The sequence below is a fragment of the Uncinocarpus reesii genome, genomic scaffold (assembly GCF_000003515.1).
Source record: "Uncinocarpus reesii 1704 scaffold_1 genomic scaffold, whole genome shotgun sequence".
Classification (NCBI taxonomy): domain Eukaryota; kingdom Fungi; phylum Ascomycota; class Eurotiomycetes; order Onygenales; family Onygenaceae; genus Uncinocarpus; species Uncinocarpus reesii.
This window is the reverse complement of record NW_003052500.1, coordinates 6,217,992-6,242,115: the sequence shown is the minus strand read 5'-3', so window position 1 is coordinate 6,242,115 and position 24,124 is coordinate 6,217,992. Positions and strand designations below refer to the sequence as shown.

The following is a 24,124-nucleotide window of genomic DNA, read 5'->3' as shown; positions in this document are numbered from 1 at the left end:
TCTTTTGTTTTTCGTCGAGCTCATGGTTATACGATTTGCGCGCTTTGGCGATGGCCACAGTCACGGCTCCGCAACAGACTCCCAATCCGAAGCTGGTGCAATTGTCTCGACCGACAAAGAACCCAAGTCTCACGCCCCAGGGGAAAACCACCTTGACCACTCCCATGACCACCCATCCGATACCGGTTCCAATCCCGTCGATGGCGCCCACACAGCTTTATTCGAAGACTACAGCGCCCAACTTACTTCCGTTTTCATTCTCGAGTTCGGCATCATCTTCCACTCTATCTTCATTGGCCTGACTCTCGCCGTCGCCGGCGAAGAATTCAAAACTCTCTACGTGGTCCTGGTGTTCCACCAGACTTTCGAAGGTCTTGGTCTTGGGTCGCGCCTTGCTACCATACCGTGGCCCTCATCGAAACGGCTCACACCATACATCCTAGCCATTTCATTCGGACTTTCCACGCCAATTGCCATCGCCATTGGCTTAGGGGTACGCAACACCTACCCTCCCGAAGGCCGGACCACACTGATCGTCAACGGCGTCTTTGATTCGATCTCCGCGGGTATCCTGATCTATACCTCACTCGTGGAATTGATGGCGCATGAATTCATGTTCAGCACCTCCATGCGGCGAGCACCCATTCGTACCGTACTCGCAGCATTTGGACTCCTATGTTTGGGTGCGGCCTTGATGGCCCTCCTAGGCAAATGGGCTTGAAAGAGATCGTGTCGCCATTTCCGTTTGTTCCTTTTCTTTTTGTTTGGCATATGGGTGGAAAGTATATCTACTTGCATTATTGGGAGTTTACCTGCGTATGATGTACCGAACGCAGATGGGATCAAAATCTTGCTTTTGTTTTTCGACTCTTCATTGCCTCGTTGGCTCTTTGTTGCATTTACTGCGGCCTTGATTTCCATAAAAGAAATATTCTCTGGTAGCTACCGGTTGCATCTTATCAACTTGTAAATAGAAGTACAGTTAGCATCGTTCATAGATGCGCTTCACCTCTATTTCATGGCCTGTAAACATAGTTCATTGTTGTGGATAGCTATTAAAGTACTCTCTGTGGTTACACGGGCATGCATGCAGCTGGCAGTTACACAGCAAAAACGTTCTCTTGCAAACTAATTTATACTCTGTAAATGGAAACAGATTCTAGGATGCGCTGTAGCTAGCCGGTTTCTGGAAGCATGAAAGGATATCTTGGATGCAGCCGGATCGATAGGAGCAACGGCATACGCTAACAGGTGTTGGGTTAAGACAGGAGGGTGCAATGACCTGGTCCTGGCTTCTGCATGAGTAAAAAGCATAACTACTTTGTGGATCAACTTTTTTGAATTTGCAGTGATGCTGCATAGCTACGTCATCATAACGGAGAACAGGAAGACTACCAAGTGGAATTTCTTATATACATAGAGTACAAATGGGCCAAGTACTCCCATGACTTGCAAGTCACATCCCGTTGGCAAAATTATTTGCATGCAAAGCCCGTGGGGCCGATCGACGAAGCTCCATATGCTTGAGTCGAACCAAATATTCAATGGTCATAACGCAAGCTAGGCTGGTATAAGCGCTCCAGCATGATACAACAAAGAGCCATTCACCCATAGAGTATACCCCGTTCCTGCCGTTGCGACGAAGCTTTGGCTATCTCGCCGGCGAGGGAACCCTGTGGATGTACGGTGCTTCTGTCGATGTTTAGAGTATGGCTTAAAGATTGGAGTACATGGTCGGCTTTTGGGTCGGAAGAAACGGCGCAAATCGAGGGCGATAAAAAGCTTGCATCAATTGGAGGCACTGCAACCAGATAGTCCTCGCCCTGGATTTGATTTCATTATAAATAATACCATGTTCGCAGCTAGCCTGAAATGCCGACTACTTTTCTTGCGGTCCTGCCGGCATTTGAAATATCGGAGCGGAGCTTAGCTCTTGCTTTTGTTCGCTAGCGATATGATTCCTTAGGTTGAGCTCGTTGGTGACAGCGGTTTGTATATATTTGTCGTTGACAAACCAGCCTCGCCGTCTGCCAAGCAATATAATAATCGCGAGCCCAAGAATTAACCCGCCAGCTACCCCTGCTATGGCTCCTCCGAGCATCGCTTTCGTCACTTGGCTCCCAGCCGATATTTGCTGGCCGCTACCTACAGTTCGCGTAAAATATATTAGCCTTGGGGAAACCAATCAATTTAGGGTTCTACGGGAGCAATTACCATTTGGACTTCCTCCCGTCGGGCTCGTCGGTCCATTACCACCCGCCGGGTTGCTGCCTTCTTGATTACTCGGAGTGGTACCAGGACATTGGGTGTCATTGGGCAAGCCGTCGCCGCGAACGTTGATTATAGTAAAGTATCCCGAATAAGCTGTCGTTTGCATATCTCGAATAGCGATGGCATAGTCGCAGCCACTAGGCGGAGCGTTTGGGAGTCTATCAGAAACAGATGCTCTGAGGAAGCTATCGTCGCGACTGCGCCATTCATAAGAGCCGTTGTTTGCAGTACGCTCTGGAGTCCGCAAATTAGCAATTTCCTGACATTCTAAACCGAAGGCGCTTGCAGCTAGAATAGCTAAACGCGCCTTTGCCCGGCCGCAAATGGAACGACTCGTCATAGGTCTTCTAGTCTGCACATACGCGTAATGATGTGAACAGTAGTCAGGTTGTGAGGTAATCCCTTCTGGAGCTCGAGCTTCACTTGTTCTGCGTCAGAAGCCTCCCATCGGATTTCAATATCAATGCCTGTGGAGAACCTGTCGCCCTTGTTTGGTGATAGCACACTCAGACCATCTGCACGCTTGAATAACGAAAAGCAGTTGGCGACGGGCGCGCAGAAAGCAAAGATAGCCAAAAGCAGATGGAGAGAATACATTGTGAGATTCTTGGCCTCTGCGACCGGATTATGAGCTTGTCAAGCTTGGTAGATGAGGATATCACTACGCAAAGGCTTCTTTGGTCAGGCTGGGGAGGCTCGTTCTGTTTAGGCGGATCAAACGCCAAGATAAGCGGGCTCGTGCGCTCAGGCATTTTAACTGCCATTTGTTTCATTTCATCAAGCCACTCGTCGTGAGAGAATACGAGATTGGTGGATGTTGAGCCTTGACTTTGGCCTCAGTCTTGGGACGCGGTCCGACCTCTGAAAAGGAGATGCGGTGGGAATGTTATTCCGATTCCGATGGGGGGCGATCACGTGGAGGGGCTGTCGGACTTACCTAATAATCCGGAATGGCGACAAGCCAGCCCATGGGCTCAATCTTCTCGACATCGTTGTCGCCCTGCTTTGTGCGGTTGTCTGATATGGGCTGGATCGGATTTGGGGCCTTTGTTGTGTCTGCCACGTACATCCTGTACAAGCACCCTCCATACTCTTGGGATTTCGGACCATGGCGTTGCGCCCAGCAGCCCGGCGCGGCAGCCCTTGCGCCCAAACCATCAGGCGCCAGAAAGACGCCAGAACATTCATTCCTGCAGGATGAACTGGATCTAGACTCCGTGGCGCAGGACTCTCGGGGAGCTGAAATTGAATCGACGGAAACCACCCCGAAGGTTTCTGCGATCGCGACCCCGCTTAGCCTCAACGTCCCTACATTGAACCTAGATGAAACTTCAACATCAAGTGTTCCCGATGCTCAGCCGGCATCGCTCCAGCCTCCGAAGGTGCTATCACCACCTCTCCTAAACACACCCACCATCGAAACCCGCCCGCAGGCCCTGCCCCCCCCAGCCAAACCCTCCGGCCTCATGCCTCCTCCACCTCGGCCGTCCGCCCGTGTTCCATTGCGCCCTCCACCCTCCGCAGCTTCGTCTCTTCGTGCCCCGCCGTCTCGCACACCAGCAGGCAGCAAGCTGTCTAGCAGCACGCTTTCGCCTCTGGGCCTAGCAGGCAAACCTCAGAAATCTTCGCGACAAGTCACCCTTGAACCCGGCCATTCCCCTTTGGATTGGGCGGCGTTAACTTCAGATCCGCGAAATAATCTTCGCGGCAAGGATCTACCTCCGAGTCTCATTCGGGTGACACCATCCATGTTGAAGTTGCACAACGGAAGGAAGGGGTACGATGCCTGGACATCGTATCAAGGAAAGGTATACAATATCACCCCCTACCTGCCGTTTCATCCCGGTGGAAAAGGAGAGCTTTTGAGGGGTGCTGGAAAGGACTCGGGGAGGCTCTTTCTAGAAGTGCACCCCTGGGTTAACTGGGATGGAATGCTGAGCGAGTGCGTAGTGGGCATTTTGGTCAGTGAACATGATCCTGAAGACCGCACCGGAGCATTGGATGAAATGGATTAATACGCTTCAATTTGACTTTCTATGTAGATAGCGTTGATTGTGATACCCGACGTTTGAGTTGTTTATTAGCTTGTATCAGAGAGATTTTGTTTTGCCGCGCTCGGTACTCTGTAGCTTTTCGTGTTAAATGCCCAAAGAAAAAAAGATTTCGGACCCAAAGGAGACGAAAAGAGACCCTAAAATCAAAAAGTAATTGGAAGCTCCCTAGCTGGGAATCGAACCCAGGGCTGCTGTGTGAAAGACAGCGATGTTAACCACTACACCACTAAGGATTGTTATGTTAGTAATCCATACTTATCATTCAAAAGAGTGCAACTCGATTCATTCCACAGGGCATCTTGAAGAATTGGAAGCCATTGATTTGCTCAAATTAAATGTATTTGGCATAGACAGCCTCCTTTCAAATTTTCAAATGGTCCACGTCTTCAGAAAGATTGCCAGTCGACGTTGAGCTCGGTGATCACGTCTCTGATGGCGATTAGGACACTTTCGGCCGAATCGAACTGGGATAGCCAACATTGTTTGATCATGTGTCCGCATGGAATAGCAGAAACATTAGGAAATTCACATTTTTTGAAAAGTATTTCCACCTGGTCACTAGGTACTTCCTCGTAGGGACTGCTCCCTTTGAAAATTTCGTGAAGGGTCGACCCCAGTGCAAACAGATCCGTAGCCACAGACGGAGGATCTTTCCAGTGTCGTGGGAGATAGAATCGAGCTCCCTCTCCAGAGGCCGGTTTAGACCCATCCAGTGACGAGCCAGAAAAGTCAATGATTTTGATGTCGAGAGTCGCATCTAACAGCAAGTTTCGCGGTTTTATGTCACAATGGAGTATCCCATTTCTATGTAGAAGAGAGACGGCCTCTGCTGTTTGATACGCCCACTTCAATTTTAGATCCATTGAAACAGATGGGTGATCTTGAAGATATGTCTTCAAATCACCGTTTTTCATGTATTCAAGAATGAGACCGTCCCTTGAGTGACCTAAGAGTGGCACAAGCCTCTCATGTGGCCCGAACCGACGATAGATAGTGGCTTCTTTGGCGATGTCCCGGATATGGGACTCAATATCAGGACCGGGAAATGGTGATTTGACAACAGTGCCGTCGTCAAGCAATTCCACAATCCCAGTTAGCCCACCGGATATAAACTGTCCTCGGGCATCTCTGGTAATGACCATTTCGGCATTTTCCTGTCCAGTTCCATTTTCTTTTGTCGTGGTTTGTGTTCCCTGTCACGGGGCGGTCAGGACAGTTATTGCAATGGAAGCAAAGCCTTGATTTAACATACCCTTTCAATGTCATGACGATGACCCACTGTGGTCGCAATCCGGTCCTTAAAACTAGACCACAAGGATACAAATCGGCGCAGTGCCGCGAACCAGAGTCTAAAAGCCATTTGGAGCATCGCAGTGTTAAATGTAGGATCCGGGTACGTTTAACATCCCCCTTTCGTTATGGACCCCTGCGGGATTATATAAGCCAATGTTATATAAGAATCTCTTGGCATTATTATGTAATCCCCCCGAATCCCCTGGGCCACTCCGCCCATAGTGAGCTCAGCAGCCTGAGCTGAATTCTTCAAATCTGCAATAAAAATAAATTAGAAATCCAGATTTTTTTTCTTTCTTGGGTCTAGTGTGTATGTATCAGAGCTAAAATGTAATTAAGGTCGCAGCTGGCAGATTGATATTGCTATGTGGAAGATTGGGCTGTTGTCCCATTTTCTCAGTTACCCCTGAGTGCTTGGCATTCATACAAGACTTTGTCGGACGCTATAAGCCATCATTCGTACCAGGCTCGATACGCCTTTATGGGGTCATGAAAGCATGGGTCGTGGCTCGTCATCTCTTCTCCAGAGTACGCATACGAGATCTCTTTATCTTTTTTTCCCATGCCGGCATCGCCCACTTGACAGTGTACTCAAATGTTAAGAGCTGTTCGGCAGTCGGCCTCTGGGTCGGTTCAAATGACAACATGGCCCGAAAAAGACACTCTAATGCATGAAATTCGCCGCCAGTAACGTCCCATTCACATGTTTCTGGCGTCTCGCCACGACCCATCTCCCAGATGCGCTGCGGAAGGCGCCGGAAAATAGGGTCACTAATGCGCCGGAAGTCAGCGACCCATGAACCATCTGCCTCGAAGAATTCAGACCGCTTAGCCCAAGCATCCCACCATCTCTCAGGTGGTTGTCCAAGGGTATTGATCATTTCTGCGATAATATCGTCTGGGTCCCAAGCAAAAGTTTCGAAAAGTGGACGCTCACCCAGAGCATCATATAAATTAACCCCGAGTGTCCATATATCAGCCGCAGTCGGTTTAGTGATGGGTTCGTTGAAGAATTCCTCCGGAGGGGCGTAAAGGATTGGTGTATGAAGCGTCGGCGAGGGTGTTTGGGATACAATGAACGATGTTCCGTAATCAGATATGACAATCTCTGGTTCTGCAAGTTTGTTTGCAGGCATGTCCCAAGCCATGCAATAAATGGCATGTGACGGTGCGTGGGGCTTGTTAGGTTTCCCGTCTAATCGTCGAATTGGGGCCTCGTACGGCTTTCCAAAACGCTTGTATAATTCATCCGTGCTCAGATTATCAAAATTGGAGACACGCAGGAGCAAGTTATGTAGATGAAGATCTATTTGGCATAAGTATCCATAGCCAAAAATTTCAGGATTCAGCCCCAATTCTACTCACCTCCGTGACATATTCCGTTTGCATGTAAATAAGACACTCCCATAAAACACTGAGCAGCAATCGATCTAGCCGCGTCCCGTGGAAACATGAAATTCGGACTATCTTCTTTAGACTTGGCCATGCTACAACCAGCAGGCTCTCCGACCAAACACCGATGGTGTCCATTGGGACCTTCAAAAGAGAATCGATCTAACAGGCAAGGAATAAATCTCTTCCCGGGGTGGGTCGGGTCGCCTTTTGCTAAAATATAAAGTATATCATCCTCACGACTGTCTCGTGATGCTTCCGCAGTCAGTATCTTCAGGGATACATATCGTTGGTTTCGTCGGTCTCGTGCAAGCCAGATTGTTGAATAGCCGCCAAAGCCAAGCTTGTGGATGATGGTGTAGCGGCCCTCACAAAATGTGTCGCCGATAGTTAAGTGTTGGGTGGAATCCGCCAGGCGTATATCCTTCAAAATCCTCCAGATCTACCCCAGGATTGTATGTATTCCGAGCGGGGATGTGGAGCAAGCCGTTGAAGTGTGGCACCTAGGCAGATATATCGCTGTAGACAATGAAAATCTGTGAAGCCTATGCTGGTTTAGTGTAGTTTGGAAAGAGAGAAATTTCAATCTGTTGAAAGCGAAGTGTCTGTGGCTAGAGATCATGATATCGCATATTGGGGATCAGATGGAAAGGGAAAATCCGAATTGCCTTGCTCAACACTGCTCACCCATGTATCGCTCCTTGCCCTTCAAGTGTCGCTGTCGCTTCGTGGAGCATGGGAGGTCTTGAGGAACACACTTGTAATAGAATATTTTGGCCGAAAGCTCTCGGGGTAAATCGTCCTATAGTTAAGAACCTCTAGCCGCTGCACGGCGATGACAAGGGCACATGTGCTAGTACTAACAACCCCATTCACTCTGTAGTGAGTGTTGAAAGTGAATTGTTGTCATCCCGAGTCTAAGATTTGATTCGTGGCTATTGGTTTATCCCCAGGAATCCCCAGCTGCATCCCCGAGTGCGCTAGTAGCTGCGAAGCTAAATAAAGCAACACGGAAGCTTTGTCCCCATCATGAAGACAGATCAGTCAATTTGGTCCATACAACAAAAGCTCCCAACTCCCTTCTCCGGCACAAGAAGATCAAGATCTTATAAACCTCAGACCCAGCTATCCATCGTGTTCCCGCTACAATGCATCTTCCATCTCTCCTCTCTGTCCTTTCCTTCTCCCTCGCATCGCTTGCCGCCGCCAGCACCGTTGAGGAGCTTCCGAATGGCCTGAAGATTGAAAAAACCCACACTGTTGACTGCGAGCGACGCACGGCCAGAGGCGACAATATCAAGGTCCATTACAAGGGCACACTCGCCGAAAGCGGCAAGAAGTTCGATGCTAGCTATGATCGCGGCACCCCGTTGGGTTTCATGGTGGGAACTGGGATGGTTATCCAGGGGTAGGCCGTCGCGAATACCCATCCTTTCCCCTAATTGAATGCTATAGCCTGCGTACTTGGAACGAAGCGTGCTAACTTCTACGCTACAGTTGGGACCAGGGCCTCCTCGATATGTGCGTTGGGGATAAAAGGAAGTTGACGATTCCTCCGGAGCTTGGGTATGGAAACCGGGACATGGGGCCAATTCCAGCTGGATCGACGCTCATCTTCGAGACTGAACTGATGGAGATTGAGGACAAGAAGGATGAACTTTGAATGCGATTCTGATCTATTGGGATTTTGCGGTGGCTTTGTAAAGATGGCTACAGATGTACAGAGTAACCGAATAAATACAAGGCAGCGAAACTGGTTGATCCTCGACATTGATGATGTCTGGTCGATGAATTCTAGAACGATAATACTCAACATATCGTTTCTATGATACAGGTACCATCCAGTCCTTAGTGGTGTAGTGGTTAACATCGCTGTCTTTCACACAGCAGCCCTGGGTTCGATTCCCAGCTAGGGAGCTTACAATTAATTTTTTTTCCCGAGCCGTGTTTTTTCTTCTCCTTCTTTTTGGCGGCCGGTCGAAACGGTTATCTGAGATCGAAGTGTGAGATGTTGTACAGCACGGAGGCGATTAATAGTAGGCTACTATTACTTCGGGTTCTTTGAAGCATGAGAAGCTCAGAGCTATGGAAAAATAAGCTCTATATTCCAGCTAAGATGGTAGTGCTATGCCTGTAATATCCAATAATACCCTAGACGCCCGTATTATAGATACTTAATTAATCCCATATCTTGTTGAGTTCTTACCTGTAGAACCGCGATGACAACCTTGTCGCCCCATAGCGATATGCGATATGTGCACCTTCCCACCCGTTTTTCTTTTGTTTCGACTCTGGGGAATTTCAGAAATAGCATATAAAACCAGTGTCTAAACAATCGCTCAAAGGAAGGGCAAGCAGGGAATAGCTTCTCCACCTCTTCGAGCCCCGCGTTACGTTTCTCATTCGAGGAAATCCAATATATTTTCGAAGATATACCACACAAAAGCGAGCCAGTCCAAGGGCCGAACTCTACAACTTGCCATGGCGGACAGGTACCAGAGAAATAAGACGAAATCCACGGCCAGGTCGAAATCAAAGTTGAAATACAGATCGAGGTTGAAACCCATGCCTAGTTATTCGTGTTTAGAGGCCCCGCGTTTCTACGGTGTTCGGATCTGGGAAAGGGAGGGTCAACGGTTTCTTAGGCGCTGCTTTGCCTGTTAGTTTCGGGCTGCTGGGGCTTTGGGAGTGGCTTGACCGTGCGTCAGGGGGACTTGGATATATCGACATGTAGTAGGTGCGAAGGGAGTTCTTTCACGTTGCGTAGGTAGAAGCCAAATGCGTATCAGGGGAGAAGCTCGAGATTTGTTTAATTTTGACTATATACCCATCTGGTATAGCATCCATTTGCGTGATAGTATTTTGAAAGTGCCTCCGTCAAGAAGAGGTTCTGACAAACGTCACTGTGACTCAATCCGTGGAAAACCATAACTCCCCGCGTCAGAACCGCCGCCCAAACTTTTAGATAGCCAGGTGTCCATCCATAAATTCTTTTGGAATTACTGTGTCAACCACCGAAGACTGAACACACTTTCTCCACCTCGGGACAGAGCAACCTCCACACTTCCGTCCTCGCTTTGGATGGTTTTAGGAATAAGTTCGCCTTTCCTCTCAAGCACAATCTTTGTGCCGTCGTTCTCGGGTAATTTGTAGAATGCCCTACCGAATCGGCTTAAGAAGTTCTCCAGACGTTCCTGAGTGACATCGCTATCGCTTATAATGCCGGTTTCCATCGCATCTTCAAAAGCTTTCAGAACGTACTGGGTTGCAAAGGATTGAGTGTATACCCCGGCCGCTGGCTTTTCGCCTTGCTTGGAGCTGCTTGGATGTGGGGCACTATCACTTCCACTGCGCAAAGAGGTTAGCTTGAGGGATAACATTTGAATAGGATAGTGAGAACTTGCAAGAAGAATTTCGGGTCACCGCTACAGGCGGCTTGAAGCAAGGCATTTCTGTCCTCGGGAGTCTTTGCAATCGGTTTGCAGAAGGCAAGCGGGTTGACGGTATCATCGATTGTCAAGTAAAGATGGTGAGCGGTGATAGTAGCTGCTCCATTTATTGGTATTTTATTAGGCCCAGGCAGAGGAACGCTTACCTGCGACCGTCGGCCCACAGGAACGAACGGCCTTCACTGCAGCGGCTGTGGAGCAATGTTCTAAAATGATCCTGAGGCCTGGGAATTGCTCATGTATCCTTGTGAGAGTTGGCAGGAAGGCCTCTTCGGCATTCATGACATTGACATCGGGAACCTCTCCATGAATATTGAGCACGAGATCGTGCTTCTCCATGGCTCCAAACACTGGGAAGAAATCATCTAGATTTGCTACTCCTGAAGCAGAATTCGTTGTGACGCCTATTGAATGCCATTAGTCTATTGCTGCACAAGTCAGATCTGGCGCTCTAGCCAAATTGGCATAAGTTCGGGCCCTACCTTGAGGGTACACCTTCACGCCGGTGACACCCGCAGCAGCCGCTTCAGCAATGACCTCAGGAGTGATTGAGGGGTGAAACCTAGAATATGTCAGCTAGATACCAACGAAATGGCATAGGATAGTGGCAACTTATATGAAGATATAGAGACATCAGATAATTGACATTTGGCTCGATAGATTCCAAGCGCTTCTGATACTCCAAAGCCTGGCTTACTGTTGTAATTGGCGGAACCAGATTGGGCTATAGATAATGTGAGCCATGCTCTAGATACAGCGCGAACGAAATCGTCTCTGCATCGCTCACCATGACAAAGACAGTATCGGCACCTCCTTTTCGAATCTGAGGCGTGATCAATTCCATCATGGGCCCATCACGTAGATGGACATGCATATCTGCGGTTGGAGGGAGCTCCAAATGATTGACTTCCCTGAGGCGCATTCTGGACTCAATTGAGGAAGTAGTGGAAAAGGTTTTGGATAACTGGCAGCGCAGCTGTACTGTTCTTGTCCGAGGAACTCCGCTGTACAGGTTTCTACCTACTTTATGCCAGTAAAGGCGAGAAAATGACATTTCAAGTGCGTATAGTTGAGGACAGAAGCAATCTTTGCCTTGATGCGGGCAGCCCACATCGGAAAAAGTTCCCCTCCCGCCGGATAAACCCCAACCCCCCAACGTCCGACTTTGCCAGCGCACACACTCGACAGTCATCGCTCGCAAAAATATCAGAATTGCAAAACATGAGCGACTATTCACTCCTAAGTGATCCAATGCTATGTTGGTCTATCTTGTTTTATTCTTGTATGATGCTACTTGTCCAGAATAACGAGCAGTTCAAATGTTCGTGGGACCCCAGGGCCAGCGCAAATATCCTTGGGCTTAAAATCGAGAGCAGCTATGTTGCAAAGACTTTTCTCTACCAAATCAATACTTCCTTTAGCCTATGGCTAAGGACTTATCAAGATATAACATGGTTGACTTCCCAACGGCTCCCGGTCAAGCAGATTTCATTCCTCATGTCGGTTCCGTTGCATATTCTTGACGTTCTAGTCTCTTTTCCATCTTCAAAGTCACGGCCTTGTTGTTCCAGAAAATCTTCAGGCGAACTCGTGCACTGCCCGACGCTTTGGGATCGTTCTTATTCCGGACTGTTTGCAAAGCGAGCCAATTCGAGCGGCTGCGTTAGCCAGATTGGCAATATTGAAGGGTTGGGGAGGCCTCGTTCGGCGCAGTTTCAACGGCTCAACGGATTCGAAGTTGCAAATGATGCGCCTCAAACGTCCACGTCCTCACCGCTCGATGAAGCAACAAACCGACATCAAGCTGGCGATGGGTGAATGATAACCACATGGCTCAAGCGAGAAAGCTGCTTATGTCATCCGGTGATGCGGTCTAGGCCCAATCTCGACTAGCCTCACTTAGGGTTCCAGCCGGATCACGTGTCTGGGCTCAAACCCCAGCCTCACTTTGTGGCGGTGGACTGGCGAAGGGGCTTCGAATGTTTGCTTTGCTGGAAAAGAAGAAGAAGAAGACGGCTGGCGCATTCGCAGCGGTGACATTGCCTCAGGCTGTTGGGCAAAAAATGACATAACAAATCACGCGTGGTCGCTCAATTGTGGTCGGGCGCCGGGACTCAATGGGCAGCCACCCAATCACCGGGCACCAAATCGGGGAGGCTGGCGCTAGTCCCAATCCAGCCAGAGACGCTCATCCCAGCCTTCCCTCAGGCCTCCCAACCACTCACCTCCTCCATCAACAACCTCACCTCCCGTCGCTCCCCTTCATCGCGCCCTCACTGGACATCATCGCCCTTTGGTGCCTGGTGTCAAGTCACACAGACAGGTCGCTTCGACACCAATGACACCAGAATTCGACCTTCGACCCTTGGAATGTCTTCCAGCCACTGATTTTCTTGTCTTTGCCCATCCCATCAGTCCAATTGACACCCCTTGACCTTCCCATCCAGTCAGAAGGTCCCTGCAGAAACAGCTGCCAAATAACATTCATCATCCCGGTTTTGTCCTTCTTTTTGCCTCCCTTTTTGTCCCTGATCCACCCAGATTGCCCGCACAGACGATTAGGTTTCTTTCTCTTCGGGCAAGACAGCGCTTGATCCCCATGTTCTAGGTGCTGCGCCGTTCTAGAATACTGTTCTGCCTAAGTTCACCGTGTCTTGTTCCTTTCTTTCTGTCCGGCTGATGAAATCATCGTCATAGCCATCCTGCGTCAAAAAGAACGCTTTGCCTATTTAATCTTTCCCTTCTACTTGGTGCCTTGCAACCATCTCTCTCCCGCTTGGCTGCCTGGCTTGATTCTCTCCTACCCCTCCGTTTCTTCTTAGACTTCGGCAACTTGCGAAAAGAACGTCGCAACTCGCTGCTACTTGATCTCTTGTCATCGCTGTTTGGGTGCCTGCTTGCCTGCTCGATTTGGTCTTAGTCAAGGCAGCACTCTGCATTCTGTTTTCTCAGAGGATCAGTCCATCCTTGGTCCTCTACCCGCGTTTCTTTCTTGCTTCTGCTGTCTCGCTTCTCTTTCCGCGCGACATAAAAAGGAAGACATATCCCTTCGTCTTCCTCACCTTCAATCAACCAACTCTCAATCTTGCAAGCTTTCCCGATACTTCTACTGCAATTTTCACTTCCAGCAAACACTTTCAGTGAAAGTCGGATTTGCTCTTATCTTCTTTCCGCATTCCTACAATTTACCAGGTATCTCTGGTATCTCAACGCCCTTTGCAGGTGACGACACCTACAATTTCGTGCTCTTTTTTGTCCGAACCTTCACAAGCCGTCTACATCATGCCCCATTCATATTCCTCAAGTACCTCGCAAGGAAGCACGAAGAGCGGGTTTAGCTCTACGGGGTCTCAGAGCTCACAGGGTACGCTTTACTTTCTTTACCCCCATATCATATAACATTGGCTCTTTTTGAAAGGAAAAACCAGCGGCGCAAACGTCAAGGGGGTCGGGCTTTTTAAGTCCCTTACTAATTCGATCTGCGAACTTGTTTAGGAAATAGCCAGACCTCGAGGCCCAAGACACAAAAACCCCTTATCCACAACAGCGGAGGTAACAGCCCAGACAGCAAGAGGACTTCAGAATGGGACGGCGGCCGATGGAAGTAATTGATCAATTGTCCGACTGCTAGCAACAACAAGCGACCAGAGACTTCCTTCCTTCAGGCTGGTTTAACAATAAGGACGCAACCATCACCCTCCCTATCATCTCGCTTTGCCTAAGCAAACAATCGCAAGATTTGAAAGTGAGGCGGGCACTGTCTATGTTGAACCACATGATATCGTGAGACGAGTACACCCGAGGTACCAAGTTTCGTTGAGGATCGATTTCCACAGCACAACACCCCTGTCTCCTATTCACCACCGACCAATTCTATCGCAAACACCGCGTTTATATCACAACCACGGAAACGCCGATATCAGAACCGGTACACAGATATTTTTCTCTTACCCGTTGTATTAATTTGACTTATACATCTTGGTCGAAACTTGCGAAGCTTTCTTCGCCACTTTCCTTTCTACACAGCAGGAAATCATCGACAACCGGGCGTGGCGGGGAGAAGGCTATGTTTCAAACAGCCAGATTGCCATCGGCGCTGCGATCTTATTGGTTCTAACCCTCAACCAAGGTCCGTGGCTCACCACGAGGCTGTTGGGTGATGTAGCCTCCCACATTTCTTGTTTTTCCTTTTCAATTTTGTACGACTATTACATTATTCTTGTATATCACTTGAGCTTCCAAGCATATCAAACTTGAATCAAGCAATTCTAGCTTCCAGATTTAATGAGCTGAAAATTCTGCATGAGTGGTTTATTGGTCCCTTTTTCTTTTAAAAGAGCTTTTCAGCCTCACAGGCGAAAACTGGCTTCTATTGAGATTTGTCATCTATTGATTGAAAGAGATGTGTATGACTGAGACTTTACTACCACCCATTTGCGACTTTGTACTACCTGCCATCAATAAAATAGCCCCGTTTACCATTTTCGTCTCTACATCTGGACATTTTGTTGGTTCCACGAGAAAGAGGAATGTTCAAGGAGAGTAAGGGGTTAAATGTACTCGGTAGATCTATGGCTGATGTCATGAATACCCGCTGAAAGGCATGTTCGCGCCGATCAAAGAGAAATAAAAAAAAGGGGTGAATAAGATAAGACATAACTGAAAAAAGTAGTATGTTATATCCAAAGGTATCGTCACATATATGTCCAATGCAGTATGTTCAACATAAAATGACAAAGTATGCAACGCCGACATCTTGGTCGCAGTGCTAATATAAAGAATTTTAAAAGCCAAAAGAAATGCACATTCACATGGGAAGCCCATTAACCGGCTTTTCGGTCTGCTCAAAAACATGAGTCTCCAGCTTCTGCGTTATCCGCGCGCAGAAGCTGTCCACATAGCTCGTCCAGTAGTGCGCGACAAGGTACACCAGCGCAAACCACAAGGGAATACTGATTGCAAAAGTCAAGTTTGAGCCTCGAGGGAGATAGGGCGAGTGTTCCATCTCGCCCTTTTCGTTTTTCCATTCTTTCCATGGCTGGCCGGAGATTCCGTAAATCATCCAGGTGAGCACGGTACGAAGGAGGGTGCCGTGGGTCAGGTAGACGGCAAAGCTGTTGCGGCCCAGCCAGAGGAAGAATGGTCTGGAAAGGAAGGATTTGACAGAGGGAGAGAGGTAGATTGCTAGAATGACGAGGTCGACTCCTAGAGCTGTGTACCGTTTACCTAGGTTGATATCGTGTGGGAATATATATTTCGAAAGCTGTAGGAGGAAATTGGACCAGCCACACCATTCAGCGTTGTGGGCAGGGTAAGAAGCGGCGAAGAGGCCGAGCGCCGCGACGGTGACGGAGAAAATCATGCGACTCCAACGGCGGGATGAGATGAAAGTTTGAGCCGGTTGGTGGTTTGCCATGTCAGACAGGAACATTCCAAAATAGAATTGCTGGCCAAAGGTTTCTATTACAATGTTAGTGCCCACACGCTCCAAGAAAGTTCTTGTAACTTGACTTGACTTTCAGATGGCCGCCATACCTGTATCCGCCCCACGGCTTTGCCAGAAGTAAAAGTACATTCCAGTATATATTAGCATCCGATACTGGTACTGCACATACATCGTAGCAACCAATGTGACGTAGACCATCATGGAACCCTTGAGCAATGGCAGTAAGGCCCATTGGTGGTCGTCGTAGTCCATATGTCCAGTGGTCCAGGTGTTAAGAAACACACGAAACAACCTTATAATTTCGTGAAAGAGTGAAGGATTGACCTTCACGCTGGAGAAGCGTAACCAGCCCGAATCACATCTTGCGCCAACGGTAAACGCACCAAACTGCGCGATTGCCCATGATATAAGCAGTGCGATCGTCGCCGGGAGTACCAATCGAATTGGCCGCCGAAAAGCGCTCTTCGCGATGGAGGTAAAAGCAGCCTGGTAGTTTCCAGCTCGAGAAAGCCGGAGTGGTTTAAGCGCACAGACATAGCCCGTGAGGAACGCAAAGATCGTGACACCAATTCTCCCCTGCCACGGAATCCGCAAGACGGGTTGCTGCAGTAGTCGGATCGGACCGTTTTCGGTGTCTCTGGCATTAAATAGGTTGTAGTCGAACGCGCGGGCTAGATGTGTAAGAAGCACGAGAAAAGAAGCAATTCCACGCAATCCCTATTGAACGTGATTCACCAAGAACAAGTCAACAAGGCTTCTGGGAGAAGGAGAGAAAAAAACAAAAAGAGCAACCAAGCGGGATCAATAAGGTCGAGATCAGGAGAGGTAACCAACGTCGAATCCAACAAGTTTCAACTCACATCTAGCCACTTGACGTTCCGTCCATTCTCGCTGCCAGAGCCATTTGAACTGCCAGAGCCCATGGCGGGACTCTTGACAAAGGAGGCTATGAAGGGCAGAAGAAACGACATCAGCAGAAGTCGATAAAGAGCGTGGGATCACGCATTCATGAGACGAAAGCAAGCGCCTTTTTGCCGAAATGGTGTCGCGTGCCGCCTTCTCTGTTCGAGTTAGAAGACGGCTCAAATCATGTCTGTGGATGGCGTCTCCTCGTGAAAAAGAATCGTATGGGTTGCCGGGTATGGCGTAAGAAAGGGAGCAAGAGACAGAATTAGACCGAAAAGGGGATTGGAGATCGAGTCGATCTCCACCAGAAACGTAACGGGCGTGCAAGTGGAGATCTTCACTAAGTCTCAACCGTTCCCAGCGTGTTTGAGCCAGAAAATCCCACGCTTGGCATCAAATGCGAAGAATGAGCCACCGGTTCGGTCTGTTTGATGGAAAATGGGAAGAGGAAGAAGAGGAGAAACCGATGGGGGATGGCGAAAAGAAAAGGGGCCTAAAAAAGCGCGACAAGATCCTTGTGGTCAAGGAGCCCATCGTAAAATCTGAATCTGAAAACAAAGGTGGCCGAATTCCCGTGCATGGTTGCGACGAGCAGGGTTGGAGCTGCAGGCCACAGGGATTCCCGCCGATGTCCATGGCGATTCCTTGAGCTTCGAGATGCCCGTTTGGCGAGCAGCAGCGGCGGTCGCAGGGGAGGAGAAGGGAGGAGAGGGCCATCCGCCAAGACTGCCAAGCCGTCGCTCAGGCGGTTTGCGTCTGATTTCGGTTAGCGCCGGGTGGGGTACCGCGACCCACATGGCGTGCAGCCAAGCATCCCGTTTCAGCAAATCGTCATCTCCCAGCCAATGGGAGTGCCCAGGATTGCCCAGGGGCAGAAGGTCATTGGCCATTGAATACGATTAAGTTTGCAGGGGTTCCCCGTCAATTACGCGTGTGTTCCTCGCTTGCAGCGCACGGCGGAACTGCCAAGAGATGGTGGAGCGGAAAAACTACTTGCCATTTGACAAACTGCTTCGTTGCTGTGTTCATCTCCCGCTCCGCTCAAACTGAGAGGGAAAGAAAGGGGAGTGTGGACTTCGAGAGCTTCAAGAGAATATTGGGTTTCCATACTCCGTACAATCTAGAATTACACTAAGTAGAAGACAAGCAGAAAACATGTTTGGGACTTGGGCAATCTCCTTGATTGGTGACGGTCTCAGTCTGCCTATCAATGCTATGACAAAGAAACGTCCATCTCCGGATGGAGCTCTTCTCGGCCAGAAAGGGCACGAGGGACAAAATGAAATAGCGACATGGCTTGCTTAACACAAACGCAAATGTGCCAGCACGCCCTAAAGGTATGAAACAAATGTAGCACTTTTTTGAGAGGCTTCGCTTTCTTCTCCATCCATCCACTGCTTCCCAACTCTGTCAAAAATGGGGCTTGTTCATACGAGGGCTTGAATTCCCCTCCCCAAAAAGAGACGGTCATTTTTTACCATCTTCTCCTCGCCATAAATCCCCTCCGATTCCTTGATAGGATAATGGAAACATGGATCGAAAAAGGGGGTATATGGAGGTTATACAAGAAAAAAGGAAATGAGAAGAAACAACAATTATGTTGCGAGAAAGCACTCAAGGCTTTCCCACGCTCGTACTCACACAATATACTGTAAAAGGACAGAAAATCCGAACCGAGTACATAACGCAGACAGATGAAATATGGTTTAAAAATTAGCAGATGGTTCGATGGGTCTCTCCGCGGAACGCTGCATAGATATGAAGCATGACGAAGGAAAAAGTAACTCTCGAAGTCAAATTAAACGACTCGCGCTTGCAATGCAGATGAAGGGGATGCAAATACAAACATGACATAGGAAATAAAATCAGATGCCAAATGGGGAAACTATGTGAGAATCGAAACAGATTATTGAATAGGGGTATTATCGGTTTTCATTTCGGGTATTTTGCTCGTTGACAGGAACGCTAGTTGTGCGAATCGTCCGCAACAATGCGTTTGGTTTTGATCCTCGGCATAGTCACATCGGGGACTGGTCACACATGTAATCGGCGCGTCAATGGGTCTAGGGGATTGGGGCTCGATCAGTGGCTCTTGGGTGATTCTTCATCGAATAACTTCTCAGAACATCGAGTTGTAAGCCACTGGTGGCGGCTGAGAGAACCGTTGATGTCGCTGTATGGGTCGGATTCTTGGTACTTGTAATGTGCTTGTCCGTATTGCATGGGTTGCTGAGGGGTGGGCGACGTCGGGCAGACGTACAGGAGACTGGCTGGATCCTTCGAAGGGTTCGCGTTGCTCGCAGCGCCAAATGCATCATTTTCGGGGGTAATTGGTGGAGTGATGTAACCATTGGTCATAGCGCGTGGGCAATGTGTTTTCTGGGGGGTAACAAGGCCGATTTCGCCGTCATAAGGCTTTGAGCTTTCTGTACGGTCTGTGGGTGGTGTAGGCGGGTTGTAGGTCTTGTTAATCGACGTTTGACGAGCCAGAAACTGTTCAAGAATCTTTGAAACTCTGGAGTACTGTGCAGATGAATATTTTCGGGAGAGGACATGCGACGGTTGAAATAAATGCTGTGACAAGTTTACCAATGTCAAAGGATCGTAGCTCGACGCCCAATCATTGTGCGAAGCTTGCGAACGATTCAGGATACACCTTGAAAGTGCCAACGCAGCCCGTGCGAGATCAGCAGAAAGTTTAGACACAAACTCCCTGTGGAAGAGAGCGATCTCCAAGATGTAAAGGGACAGATGCTCAACTTCTGGATCATATGGCGTATCGATGACTGCGATTTGCAAGAAGCTATCCACGGTTGGGTGGCCAATTGACCAGCTAAGAGTTTGAAGCACGTGCCACTCCATTTGGACAAACATGTCGTCATCATAGAGAGCGCAGCACATGGACTTTAGGTCTTTGATCGTTGGAACACGCTCCTTCTTATCGCCGTATTTAGCCGCAATGAGCAAAGCTGCACATCCAACCAGCTGATAATGTCTTTTATACACCACACGCTTCGAGCAATACCGATCCAATAAGTTGACCGCCAGAAACAGTGTCGTGGGAAGCAGCTGGAAAGCGGCGTGTGCCTCAATAAGAAAATCGAGCAAGTAGGGCCGCATGAACCATTGAATCTCAGTTTGGATATCGATGGAGTCGACATCTGGTAACGTTGCCGACTGGTGTCTAGAGTTAGCGTCCTCCACCGACATAGGCAGGCCGATAGTACGTACATCAATCATATGCATGTGAGCGACGATATCCTCCTGATATTCCTCTCGCACGGCATTCGACATCTCATCTCCCATGGCATATTGGCGCTCACGAGCGATAAGCTTTGCGTGTTCTTTCAGACACAGGCGGCTTGGCTGATAATCACCATCGTAGGTCTCCACAAAGTAAGAATCACAAGGCTGGAAATTAGACGAGTATCGTTGGTACGCCATATTGTTCGGAAAATGACAAGCTGCTGGTTTTGATCGAAGTTGCAATTCAGATGACGCTCCACTTATCTTCGAAGCGAGCAGTGCCGAGGATTAGTGCTATTGTAACGAATGAAAGAGAAAATGCAGAGTAAAAAGACTTAAAGAGTGAAGTATAGTTGGAACGAGAATATCAAAGAGAGATGAATGGTGCAGGTAGTAAAACCGCGCCACTTTCGGTTTAATCGAGGCCCGCAAGGAAACTGTCATTCTTACGTCAATATATGCTGAGATCCAGGGTGCTGACAGAACGATGGATGGAGCGAAGCTCAAGTGAAAAAGGGCCTACCTATTCCAGGTTCCTATCAACCAGATATCTAAAAACCGTTTGCAAGCAGATGCCAAGACATACGTGCTCGGAATTGGTTTGTAGACTATATCAGAAGTCGCAATAATGCTTGTTCAGAGTGAACGACGAGTTAACGTCTCCACCTTATGATCACGGATGTAGCCCTCGACTCGCGCCGGGATTGGAAGGGTAGTCAGCTTCGTCCTAATTGGTGTTAGCGGGCCGGGAACTAACACCGCTCCGTGACAGGAGACATTGAAATTTAGCCGGTGATACACACTCTTTTGACCTGTAAACCTGCAGTGGTGAATGGCCAACGGAGTTATCCGATTCTTAGGGTTTTGATGTCCGGAGAAATGAACCTAAAGTGAGTTGACCGTGTCAGTATGACTGCCAAAATTTGAAGCCACAAAGAAAGAAAAACGAGTGTGGATGATGACAGAAAAGAGAAATAAATCAATCCCTTCGCTTCAGGGGACAAAATTCAGCCGCTGGTGAGGGTTTCTAATGCCAAGGGAGCACTAAACCACCTCAAGCTTGGTGATAGGGCTATTGCACTGGGTTTGACATTGCTCATACAGATGTAGATGATTCCGGGCAAAGAGAATATTGCACGTCAAATCCAGGGGATGCCTCAAAGCTTTTTGGATGTCTCGCGGTAGGAAGTTCCATGTAAAAAGTATGTCTGTAGGCCGGCATAAGGGCCGGATTTCGAGGCATCATGTAATTCAATACGCGTATAAGAGCCCGTTTTAGGGGCTTCATAACCCCATATTGTCAAGCAGACATGATCCATGGGATGATTGAGAGTTAAAACACGTTCAGAAGGAATGAACCTCACCTTAAATCGGAACAAGACCCAGAGCAAAAAAAAACTCAATTAAGAACAAGTGAACTGGAAAGCCAGCAGCTTCTAACAAATCCCACGATTGTCTTGGTATTCAAGATATACCGCTAGAAATCACAGGATTGGGAGCTCCGCCGAAAGCGGGTTAGGACGAGGGAGACGAGAGGTGTTAGAAGCAATTGAGGGAGGAATACGGCGATATGGAGTCGAGGAGAGAGGAATTGAACCCGGGCTCGACCTGCTGTACGTGAAGGAGAAAAAGAATCTTCGACAGGTGGGAGACCAAGGGTCAACCACGTCTGAAGATATATGGTTAACGACAACGCTTCCACGAGACCAATTCTCCTGCACTCTCCGGGGGGTTGACGGAAAGAAGAGAGGCGGAAAGGAGAGGGAGAGAGATAAGAGCTGGGAGAGAGGAGGAGAGGACGGGGCGACGGAGGAAATCTCTCTCCTAAAGGGTTGGAGGAGAGAAGAAGAAGAAGGGAAGAGGAAGAAGAGAAAGGTGAAGGAGGATGTTGGATCAGACTTTCAAAGGCTGCCATTTCCAGACTAGTCGAATGGGGTTGGAGGCTCCCCTTTGGTTTTGTTCCATGAGTGGGCTAACCGACTGATTGGCTGACGCCCATTACACACCGGTTTTGAGACCAGCCGGCGAAGCTGCCTAGTGTAAGGGGGCACCGAGCATCCATACGTTACTCGGCAAGGTAAGTTTCAACCGATGCAGCTCGTCAAGCTGCCAATTCAGTTGATCTGGGCTAAATGTCAACTGTCTCACTCTCGCGTGCATTCGAGGTGTTTCTTGATCCCCGAGTAAACGGGATCCTCGATGTCCTCGTTCTCTCTGGTTGAGGGATTCTTTGTACAGAGGAACAGCCCAAACCTCAGCTCCACCAGGATTTGGAACGAGTTTCTTTTACGCAGCCCAGAGAAGATCAGACGGAAACGGGCGTGTGTATCGCTGTGACAAGCGCGTGGCTGTATTGTAAGCTAATCCTGGCAGAACAAGCCGACCAGGAGCACCTGCACCACTTTTTGAAAGACAAGCCGAAATTTTGGGGCCACTCAACATGCTTGGATTGTCTGGTACACCCAGAGCAAAACATGTTATTTCTCGTATCAGTGTTTGAGAGAGGCAGCAGTAACAAGTGCTGATGTTACATACTGCATCTCCGTCACTCAGAGATCCTGTGGCGCTCAACCCTGCTTTTTCTGTTGGAATTGATTTCCCTCCTGACATCTGCCTCCCCAGAAAGATCTGACAAAAGCCAGATTGCATGCGGTTGTGCTCCGGCTTCTCTCTTTCGTCTCACTGCTGAACGACAAAGGAACCAAACAGCACTGCTTCTGATGCGCCTCATATCCACTCTTATCATCCACAAAGCTCTCACCCGCGTTGTTAGAGATGCCTCATACTTTTTTTTTTGTTCCAAGTCGTGTTTGCTTTCGCCATCGCACGCGTAGTTATCCCTTGATGTATGGATGGGCCTTCTCGAAGCAAGGCCCGAGCCCAACAGCGGATGGTTTGTATGTGGTACCGTAAATCTCTGTGTGATCAATACAAACTGTAATTTACTCAAGGCCAATTTCCACTGTTTGCTGTCGGAGGACGCGAACAAGGCCTGGTCTACGAAGTAGGGAGTACCGATGACAGGATTGTATTATTGCTTTCGGTACTAATTCCCAGCTCAACAATCCTCCATTCTCGTCTTTTTTCTGTTATAAGAAACAAATAAGAGCCAACGGCGTTTGGTGCAATTCTTTCATTACGTGCGCTGGGCTAGCTGCTATGTCGTAATCTCGCGAAAGAACATTGCGGTCCCAGAACACGCTCTGTGATACCGCTCATATTCCGGTCCAGTCGCGGTGGGCGCCGCAAAAATTTTCTTCTCGAAAACACTGACTGGGAAGCATAAACAGCTTTTCCAGCGGAACCATGGTTAAGTTGCTCGGGTACAGGAAAGTATCCATTTGAAAGGAAGTCCCGGCCCAGTGAACCCTATTGCTCGCGTTTAATAGCAACAGTTTCAGCATACCGCTCACGCAAATCCAAGTACCACTGCGAAAGCTCCGTAAAGTGGGGGAGCGGAAAGGAAATTCTCAGCAGAAAACGGATACCTCTGAGGAGGATCTGTACGAACGGGGGGTTTGTCAATACACTAGAAAAGAATGTTATGATGTCGCTATGGTACAGTTTCGAATGCTCTCTCCATGCTGTTCCTTTTCCCCTGCGATTTGGTTCTCTCACCTGCGTCTGTCTGTTAGCTACACATCCAATTCTGATCCTGGCCACGATGATTGCAGCCTTGATGAATAGAAGCGCAAGCGGATCGCGTATCGTATGATTTGATGTAGGGCTCCCTGTTTGCTCAAGGTCTTGCTCTTCGGATGCGGATGTTTCGAATGTCAGATTTAGCACTTTGTGCTTGCGGTTCTCCGAGAGGGCGTACATAACTATCGCCGTTCATGATTGGGGCCAGCTGCGGCTAGCCGAGGAGGAGTTCAAAAAACGACATCCTATTTGCCAATAAGCGCTCTCAATTCGCATTCATCCAATCAGATCCTTATGAATTTTTTTGTCGTAAATTAGGTTACCAAAATTTCTCAGCCTTGTGGCGCGTCGTACAAAGCTGGTAACCACCGCAAAATGCATTCCCGCGACATGTTCTTCATCCACATTGAAGAGCTTGCTCAGGA

The 24,124-nt window shown here is 48.6% G+C and overlaps 11 protein-coding genes and 2 non-coding genes across 13 annotated transcripts; 5 read left to right on the top strand and 8 right to left on the bottom strand.

Annotated features, from left to right (window-relative positions):
* Positions 1-22: 22 nt before the first annotated feature.
* Positions 23-721, top strand: UREG_02358 (uncharacterized protein; the record flags this gene model as incomplete). The annotated part of the gene is made up of 1 exon (XM_002542796.1): positions 23-721. One exon carries the CDS (start codon positions 23-25, stop codon positions 719-721), a length of 699 nt encoding a protein of 232 aa, XP_002542842.1.
* A 1,158-nt stretch (positions 722-1,879) lies between these two features.
* On the bottom strand, positions 1,880-2,611 carry UREG_02357 (uncharacterized protein; the record flags this gene model as incomplete). Its single annotated transcript, XM_002542795.1, has 2 exons — positions 1,880-2,145; positions 2,215-2,611. 2 exons carry the CDS (start codon positions 2,609-2,611, stop codon positions 1,880-1,882), a joined length of 663 nt encoding a protein of 220 aa, XP_002542841.1.
* Positions 2,612-3,221: 610 nt separating this feature from the next.
* On the top strand, positions 3,222-4,286 carry UREG_02356 (putative heme/steroid binding protein; the record flags this gene model as incomplete). Its single annotated transcript, XM_002542794.1, has 1 exon — positions 3,222-4,286. One exon carries the CDS (start codon positions 3,222-3,224, stop codon positions 4,284-4,286), a length of 1,065 nt encoding a protein of 354 aa, XP_002542840.1.
* A 200-nt stretch (positions 4,287-4,486) lies between these two features.
* UREG_08018 lies at positions 4,487-4,558 on the bottom strand. The gene has a single exon. It is a non-coding gene; the product is annotated as a tRNA-Glu (tRNA).
* Positions 4,559-6,130: 1,572 nt separating this feature from the next.
* Positions 6,131-7,104, bottom strand: UREG_02355 (uncharacterized protein; the record flags this gene model as incomplete). Its single annotated transcript, XM_002542793.1, has 2 exons — positions 6,131-6,924; positions 6,984-7,104. 2 exons carry the CDS (start codon positions 7,102-7,104, stop codon positions 6,131-6,133), a joined length of 915 nt encoding a protein of 304 aa, XP_002542839.1.
* Positions 7,105-8,158: 1,054 nt separating this feature from the next.
* UREG_02354 (FK506-binding protein) lies at positions 8,159-8,673 on the top strand (the record flags this gene model as incomplete). Its single annotated transcript, XM_002542792.1, has 2 exons — positions 8,159-8,418; positions 8,508-8,673. 2 exons carry the CDS (start codon positions 8,159-8,161, stop codon positions 8,671-8,673), a joined length of 426 nt encoding a protein of 141 aa, XP_002542838.1.
* Positions 8,674-8,855: 182 nt separating this feature from the next.
* On the top strand, positions 8,856-8,927 carry UREG_07978. The gene has a single exon. It is a non-coding gene; the product is annotated as a tRNA-Glu (tRNA).
* Positions 8,928-10,009: 1,082 nt separating this feature from the next.
* Positions 10,010-11,381, bottom strand: UREG_02353 (dihydroorotase; the record flags this gene model as incomplete). The annotated part of the gene is made up of 6 exons (XM_002542791.1): positions 10,010-10,375; positions 10,411-10,556; positions 10,606-10,863; positions 10,942-11,021; positions 11,157-11,183; positions 11,215-11,381. 6 exons carry the CDS (start codon positions 11,379-11,381, stop codon positions 10,010-10,012), a joined length of 1,044 nt encoding a protein of 347 aa, XP_002542837.1.
* Positions 11,382-13,741: 2,360 nt separating this feature from the next.
* UREG_02352 (uncharacterized protein) lies at positions 13,742-14,067 on the top strand (the record flags this gene model as incomplete). Its single annotated transcript, XM_002542790.1, has 2 exons — positions 13,742-13,823; positions 13,955-14,067. 2 exons carry the CDS (start codon positions 13,742-13,744, stop codon positions 14,065-14,067), a joined length of 195 nt encoding a protein of 64 aa, XP_002542836.1.
* Positions 14,068-15,266: 1,199 nt separating this feature from the next.
* On the bottom strand, positions 15,267-16,103 carry UREG_02351 (uncharacterized protein; the record flags this gene model as incomplete). The annotated part of the gene is made up of 2 exons (XM_002542789.1): positions 15,267-15,919; positions 15,995-16,103. 2 exons carry the CDS (start codon positions 16,101-16,103, stop codon positions 15,267-15,269), a joined length of 762 nt encoding a protein of 253 aa, XP_002542835.1.
* A 1,229-nt stretch (positions 16,104-17,332) lies between these two features.
* On the bottom strand, positions 17,333-17,701 carry UREG_02350 (uncharacterized protein; the record flags this gene model as incomplete). Its single annotated transcript, XM_002542788.1, has 1 exon — positions 17,333-17,701. The coding sequence occupies one exon, from the start codon at positions 17,699-17,701 to the stop codon at positions 17,333-17,335; it is 369 nt and encodes a 122-aa protein (XP_002542834.1).
* A 1,192-nt stretch (positions 17,702-18,893) lies between these two features.
* On the bottom strand, positions 18,894-20,255 carry UREG_02349 (uncharacterized protein; the record flags this gene model as incomplete). The annotated part of the gene is made up of 2 exons (XM_002542787.1): positions 18,894-19,988; positions 20,043-20,255. The coding sequence occupies 2 exons, from the start codon at positions 20,253-20,255 to the stop codon at positions 18,894-18,896; spliced, it is 1,308 nt and encodes a 435-aa protein (XP_002542833.1).
* A 3,211-nt stretch (positions 20,256-23,466) lies between these two features.
* On the bottom strand, positions 23,467-23,879 carry UREG_02348 (uncharacterized protein; the record flags this gene model as incomplete). Its single annotated transcript, XM_002542786.1, has 2 exons — positions 23,467-23,586; positions 23,676-23,879. The coding sequence occupies 2 exons, from the start codon at positions 23,877-23,879 to the stop codon at positions 23,467-23,469; spliced, it is 324 nt and encodes a 107-aa protein (XP_002542832.1).
* Between the last annotated feature and the right edge of the window lie 245 nt (positions 23,880-24,124).